The sequence below is a fragment of the Microtus ochrogaster genome, chromosome 7 (genome assembly GCF_000317375.1).
Source record: "Microtus ochrogaster isolate Prairie Vole_2 chromosome 7, MicOch1.0, whole genome shotgun sequence".
In the NCBI taxonomy this organism is placed as follows: Eukaryota; Metazoa; Chordata; class Mammalia; order Rodentia; family Cricetidae; genus Microtus; species Microtus ochrogaster.
This window is the reverse complement of record NC_022014.1, coordinates 21,523,812-21,531,791: the sequence shown is the minus strand read 5'-3', so window position 1 is coordinate 21,531,791 and position 7,980 is coordinate 21,523,812. Positions and strand designations below refer to the sequence as shown.

Below are 7,980 nucleotides of genomic sequence, written 5' to 3'. Positions count from 1 at the left end.
CCTGCCTCTGCCTCCCGAGTGCTGGGATTAAAGGCGTGGGCCACCATTGCCCGGCTCTAATATCCCTTTTAACAGTTTTCTTCTCTTTCCTGTTTTTCTAAATTTTTTTTGAGACAGCCCTAGCTGTCCTGTAACTCACCACCACCTAGCTTTAACACTTTTCTTTAAAAAAGGAAAAAGAGCCGGGCGAAACTAATAGCAGTGCTAAAAAAAAAAAAGCATCGAAATGGTTTTTGTCCATGTCACAGAATCAATGGAACAAACCTGCAATTTATTAGTTATCAGGAAAAAAAAGATCACTAAGTTCATACTCTAATCTATTTGCCTTTGCAATCTTAGGGAAATTATAGTCACAAATTAAAGTATCAATTATACAAAAAGAAAGACTCTGTGATTCCTAATACCCCTTCCAGTTTACAAATCAGGTAATTCTACAATTAAGTTTCATAAAATACATATGCTTTAGGAAACATAGCAGGCAAAAATTAAAATTATCCTAAAGAAATACACATATACTATGTTCTTTCTAATATGTCAACAGTCTAAATAGTGTTGAGTTTATAGGCAATTCTTTTTGGCTGAAGTAAACAAAACTTCCAGAGACACTGAACTATGGGGTGATAAATTCAATAAACCACTTGCTTGTCAATATATGATAATTTTCAAATCACTTACCTATGGATCATGGTATGAGAATGTAAATAAGCTAATCCCTGGAGAGCACCATGTGTAATTGCTGCTATTTCCACTTCTTGTAATGGCTTTTTATGAACTGAGAAAAGAAAATTTATTTGAAAGTAATCACATAGAATATTCTTGTTTAAAAATATATACAGGAATAACAAGACAGGTTAATGAGTAAATGGGTAAGCCTGTGGATCTGAGTTCAATTCCCTAAACCTACCTACCCACTAGAAGAAGAGTTGTCAAGTTGTCCTCTGGCTTTCACATATACACTGTGGTGCACATGCACATAAATACAAACAAACCCATATAAAATAATTTAAAAAAAACTTTTTAAATGAATATACAAATTGACACACTGCTTTGTTTGTTTGTTTGTCTGTTTTCCTAGACAGGGGTTCTCTGTATTGCCCTAGCTGTCCTGGAACTTGCTCTGTAGAACAGAGCTGGCTTCAAATTCATGCAAATCCTCTGTCTCTGCCTCCCAAGTGCTCAGATTAAAGGCATGTGCCACTACTACCCAGCTGACACATTGGTATTGTAGTGACTATGTGTATAACATGTGTGTGTATCATAGTTTATGTATGGAGGTCAAAGGAAACCACTGATCCTCACCTCCTACCTTGTTTGAGGCAGTCTCTTTAGTATTTGCTGTCCACATATGCCAGGCTATCTAGGCCACAAGCCTCTAAGGATTTTCCTGTCTCTACCTCTATCTCCCTGTGGAGCACTGGAATTACTGAGGCACACAACATGCCTAACTTTACTTGTGTTCTGAGGATTTGAACTTAGTCTTAATATTTGTGCAGCAATTGCTTTACTCAGTGAGCTATCTCCTCAATTTTTGAAAAACAGGCATTTAGCAGGAGACAATTTCCATGGTGATAAAACAAGACCAATAAACTATAGCTAGAATACACTTATGACAAGGGTTAACAATATACAATCAACTGTTCCTCTAAACTTAACAATACCCAACAATTAACCTGATGACTTTATTAACACAACAGATCAAATAGAGGAAAAAGAATTTTTTTAATGCATAGAAAGTTTCAAAGAGAAAAATCTGCCTACTTTGTAAGGATAGCAAATTTCATATGAAGAAAAAGAAAAAGACAAGGGATAATATACTTTCTGCAAATTTTTATATTTATATAGTATTAATATTGTTTAAATAAACTCTAGGCCGGGCGGTGGTGGCGCACGCCTGTAATCCCAGCACTCGGGAGGCAGAGGCAGGCGGATCTCTGTGAGTTCGAGACCAGCCTGGTCTACAAGAGCTAGTTCCAGGACAGGCTCCAAAGCTACAGAGAAACCCTGTCTCGAAAAACCAAAAAAAAATAAAAAATAAGAAAAAATAAAACTTTAATAAACAATGATCAAGGTCAGGAATGGTGGCACATGTTTTTAATCAAATCAGGCAGGATATAGAAACATGGTCTACATAGCGAGTTCTAGGACCTCCAAGGGCTCCTTAAAGAGATCATGTTTCAAAATTTATTTATTCACTCATCAATTCATTCATTTATTCATTTATCTATCTATGTTTTATAGAGACAGGGTTTTTGTGTAGCCCAGGCAGTTCTGGAATTCACTCTGTAGACCAGGCTAGACTCAAAATCAGAGACCCACATGCTTCTGTCTCTTGAGTGTTAGAATTAAAGATATGTACCACAATAGCCTGACTTTAAAATTAAACAACCAGGGGGCTGGAGAGATAGCTCAGTGGTTAAGAGCACTGGCTGCTCTTCCAGCGGTCCTGAGTTCAATTCCCAGCAACCACATGGTGGCTCACAACCATCTGTAATGAGATCTGGCGCCCTCTTCTGCCATGCAGACATACATGGAGGCGGAATGTTGTATGCATAATAAATAAATAAAATCTTTAAAAAAATAAAAAGATTTAAAAAAAAAAATTAAACAACCAAAAATCAATAATCAAAGTTAGCCGGGCGGTGGTGGCGCACGCCTTTAATCCCAGCACTCGGGAGGCAGAGGCAGGCGGATCTCTGTGAGTTCGAGACCAGCCTGGTCTACAAGAGCTAGTTCCAGGACAGGCTCCAAAACCACAGAGAAACCCTGTCTCGAAAAAGCAAAAAAAAAAAAAAAAAAAAAAAAAAAAAAAAAAAGAAGTGGTGGCACATGCCTTTAATCCCAGTACCTCGGGAGGCAGAGGCAGGCGGATCTCTGTGAGTTCGAGACCAGCCTGGTCTACAAGAGCTAGTTCCAGGACAGGCTCCAAAACCACAGAGAAACCCTGTCTCGAAAAAGCAAAAAAAAAAAAAAAAAAAAATCAAAGTTAGTTTACCTTCTAGCAAATCTGAAGCAGATCCCAAACAATATTCCATTACAAGCTGCATGGGTAGAAAAAAATATTAAATGCATTAAAATACATTATAAAAACTTAGTCTATGAGATAAATATGAAGTCGAGAAGACAGTATAAACTAAAATAAACTTGAGCTATCATCCACATTTACAATACAGTTATATACTTAGCAATCTGTTAAACTAAGCTAATGAATGATTCAGGCATGGTGACACCAGTGATCTCAGTAGTTGGGATGCCAAGGCAAAAAATATGAGGCCACATAGCAACACTGTTTCTTTAAACTATTAAATAAAATTTAAGCCAATGATAACACTTGTCTTCTAATAATGTTAACATGAAGCCAATTATATAAGCCGTGTATTGTATATATATTTTCTTATATAAATAAATTTATAATTATATATAATTACATCTATAATACTATTCTTATACACAATGTCACAGTTCTCTATGTTAAGTGTTATTCAACTATGGAATTATGTCACCTCAAATTTCATCAGGATATATCAAAACTTCACAAAGATCTTTGTACTTAGATGTATTAACACACATTTACACCAATAAGGTATGTTCACTTCCATTCTCAAATAAATGGTACTACTCTTTAGATGCTGAGTTGATACTTCTGAAGTTATGAATAAACTCTGGAGAAGTCTTCATCTGTTAAAAGTTGCAAGAATACTGTTCTTCCTCTCCTAGGATGAACTAACAATTCAAGTATAAAGCATGTCTTCATATAACCAGTCTGAGACATTAAGTTATGCTAAATCAAAAGAAACTAATTTAATTTACAACAGGAAAAGAACAAATACCAACCCATGCAGTGTGTTCCCGTAAATAGCAGCCTTTATATTCTATACTGTTGGGATGTTTTATTCTTTGTAGAAACTTGACTTCCTTAATAATATCCTGCCATTTCTATGTAGAGGGAGAAAAAAAGGAACAGAAGGAAGAATTACGAACAGCTGATTTTTCTTTGAAAGATACGTAAGAAGTAATTACTATATTTAAAAAGGTAAGAACAAACAACTTTATGATCTATACCAGAAATATCAAAATAAAGTTTAAAAGATCTGTACTCAGACCATTAATTTAGTTATATAAGATACAAGACATTTAAGGACAAATTTCAGCTTAATAATATTCATAATCAATGAGTCCTACTATGTTTTATAGCAGGCTAGTGAGATGATTCTGAAGTTAAAAGCACTTGTTACTCTTCTAGAAAACCTGAGTTCAATTCTTAGTACACACATGGCAGTTTATCCATTTATAGTGGTCCATCCTTTTCTGGCCTCTAGAAGTACCAGGCACACACAAGGTTTACAAACATACACAGACAAATACATATAAAATAAAAAAATCTTAAATCAAACAATCAAGCACATTGACAAAAATAAAACACACATGGGTTTTCTTTCCCTCAGAAGTCAATCTTTTTATTTTCTTTAAATAAAATTATTTTTAAATGATTAATTAAAGTTAATTTTATTAATTTCTTGAACATTTCATAGAATGTATTGTGATCATATTCATCTCCTTACTTTGGACATTCCACATTCACCCCACCTACTTACCCACCCAATTTGTTTTCCCTCTCTTTTTTGCTTTAAAGCTAATCCAGTTGGGCAGTGGTGGCACACACCTTTAATCCCAACACTTGGGAGCCAGTGGCAGATAAATGTCTGAGTTGGAGGGCGACCTGGTCTACAGAGCGAATTTCAGGACAGCCAAGACTACACAGAGAAACCATGTCTTGAAAAACCAATAAAATAAAACAAAATCATCCAGTTCAATTTGTGCTGTCCAAATACTTTGGAGTGTTAGACCTGCACTACCTACCAGGGGTCACATCCTTAAAGAAAACTGACTCTTCCACCAGCAGCATTCAATTGTTACCACTTTCTTCTGGACTCCCTGGACACCAGGCACATACATGGGGCACAGAAATACATGTGGGCAAAATACCCATATATATATAAAATAAAAAGAAAATGCTAGAATAACTATGTATTAAAGGTAACAGAAAAAAGGGAATATAATAATGATTTTCCTACATATTCTGCTGATTTCTTTCTCTCACAAGTATCATGAAATATAGAAAACATTTAGGGCAACATCCTTAACTCCTCTTTTATGTGTGTGTGTGTGTGTGTGTGTGTGTGTGTGTGTGTACACATGTCCATATGTGAGTGCAAGTACAGCCATGCCACGGTATATGTGCAGAGATCAATAGTCAACAAGAGATTGTTTTGGGAAACAGGGCCTGCTCTTTGTTCTTCTTTGCTGAACATGCCAGGTCAACTGTGCAATCAGATTCTACAGATTCTGTCTTCACCTCCTATCTCATGAAAACACTAGGATTACAGACAGGTACCTAGCTTTTATGTGGGTCCAGGGGAGTCAAATTCAGGTATTCACACTTATGTGGCAAGTACTTTACACACTGAGACAACCCTCCAGTCCCTACACATATTACTTGTGTGTGTGCACACACATGTGTATATTGTGGGGAATGAAAATAGGGCCACAAACATGCTGGGCAAATGCTCTATTACTGAGCTAAATTTCCAGACCTACATAATTACTCCTATGAAGCAAATCAGTAAACTTTAAAAATAAAAGTCCGTACGTCCAATCAGCCATTCCACAAGTTCAATAACTATTGTATAAAGACCAATCTGTTTGGAGTTCTTGTTTTAGTCAATCTATTAGTCATAAAAATGATTTAACACAACAGTAAATAAAATTAAGCTTCAAAGAAATATCACTTTTTAGATACCAAAATGACAGAAAGATGTAATAGTATTACCATACCCTTAGCTCAATAATCACCAAACCAAGATTTACCACAAAACAGATTCAAAACAAATAGGACAGATTCAACGCAATGCCCATCAAAATACCATCAACATTATTCAAAAACATCGAAAGAATGGCACTCAACTTCATATGGAAAAACAAAAAACCCAGGATAGCCAAAACAATCATGTACAATAAAAGAACTTCTGGAGGCATCATAATCCCTGACTTCAAACTCTACTACAGAGCTACAGTACTGAAAACAGCCTGGTATTGGTATAAAAACAGACAGGAGGACCAATGGAACCGAATAGAAGACCCAGATATCAATCCACACATCTTTGAACACCTGATCTTTGCTAAAGAAGCAAAAAATATCAAATGGAAAAAAAGAAAGCATATTTAATAAGTGGTGCTGGCATAAATGGATATTAACACATAGAAGAATGAAAATAGACCCATATCTATCACCATGCACAAAACCCAAGTCCAAATGGATCAAAGACCTCAACATAAAACCAGCCACACTGAACCTTATAGAAGAGAAAGTGGGAAGTACACTTGAATGCATTGGCACAGGGAACCACTTCCTAAATAGAACCCCAGCAGCACAGACACTGAGAGAAAAACAATTAACAAATGGGACCTCCTGAAACTGAAAACCTTCTGTAAAGCAAAGGACACAGTCAACAAGACAAAATGACAGCCTACAGAATGGGAAAAGATCTTCACTAACCCACATCGGACAGAAGTCTGATATCCAAAATATACAAAGAACTCAAGAAATTGGACACCAAAAGATCACATAATCCAATTTAAAAAAAAAAAAAATGAAGTACAGACCTAAACAGAGAACTCTCAACAGAGGAATCTAAAATGGTTGAAAGACACTTAAGGAAATGTTCAACATCCTTAGTCATCAGAGAAATGCAAATCAAAACAACTCTGAGATTCCATCTTACACCTATAAGAATGGCTAAGATCGGGGGCTGGAGAGATGGTTCAGAGGTTAAGAGCACTGGCTGCTCTTCCAAAGGTCCTGAGTTCAATTCTCAGCAACCACATGGTGGCTCACAACCATCTGCAATGGGGTCTGGTGCCCTCTTCTGGCCTACAGGCATACACACAGACAGAATATTGTATACATAATAAATAAATTTAAAAAAAAAAGAATGGCTAAGATCAAAAACCCTGATAACAACTTATGCTGGAGAGGTGGGGAAAAGGGAACACTTTTGCATTGCTAGTGGGAATGCAAGCTGGTACAACCCCTTTGGAAATCAGTGTGGCGATTTCTCAGAAAATTAGGAAACAACCTTCCTCAAGACCCAGTAATACCACTTTTGGGTATATATCCAAAGGACGCTTAATCGTGCCACAAGGACATGTGCTCAACTATGTTCATATTAGCTTTTTGTTTGTCATAGCCAGAACCTGGAAACAAACCTAAGTGCCCCTCGACCGAAGAATGTATAAGAAAAATGTGGTACATTTACACAATGGAGTACTACACAGCAGAAAAAAAAATGACATCTTGAAATTTGTGGGCAAATGAATGGATCTAGAAATCATCATATTGAGTGAGGTAACCCAGACACAGAAAGACAATTATCACATGTACTCACTCATACGCGGTTTTTAAACATAAAGCAAAGAAAACCAGCCAATAAACCACAATCCCAGAGAACTTAGACAACAATGCAGACACTAAGAGAGACTTATATAGATCTAATCTACATGGGAAGTAGAAAGTAGAAAAAGACAAGATCTCCAGAGTAAATTGGGAGTATGAGGACCTTGGGGGCGAGTTAAAGGAGGGAAGGGAGAGGCAGGAAGGGGAGCAGAGAAAAATGTTGAGCTCAATAAATATCAATAAAAATAATAAAAATAAAACAAATAGGAACTCAAGTCTTTGAAACAAATCCAGCAAGTTCCCTTCTAGACATATAACCAAAATAAATTAAAACAAGAATCTACAGAAATATTTCTGCACTCCTATTCATAGCAGTATTATTAACAAAAGACGGAAGGAACCCAGGTCCATTTGTAGGTTTGAAAAGAAATGTGAGAGCCGGGCGGTGGTGGCGCACGCCTTTAATCCCAGCACTCGGGAGGCAGAGGCAGGCGGATCTCTGGGAGTTCGAGGCCAGCCTGGTCTACAAG

The 7,980-nt window shown here is 36.6% G+C and overlaps 1 protein-coding gene across 1 annotated transcript in view; it reads right to left on the bottom strand.

Annotated features, from left to right (window-relative positions):
• Window positions 1–7,980, bottom strand: part of Taok1 (TAO kinase 1) — a 97,225-nt gene that overhangs the window by 53,021 nt on the left and 36,224 nt on the right. The window contains exons 4-6 of the mRNA XM_026780057.1: window positions 3,832–3,933; window positions 2,993–3,038; window positions 676–772 (exon numbers count right to left, since the gene is read on the bottom strand). Coding sequence (XP_026635858.1) covers window positions 676–772; window positions 2,993–3,038; window positions 3,832–3,933 — 245 coding nt within the window. The remainder of the gene's footprint in view (window positions 1–675; window positions 773–2,992; window positions 3,039–3,831; window positions 3,934–7,980) is intronic.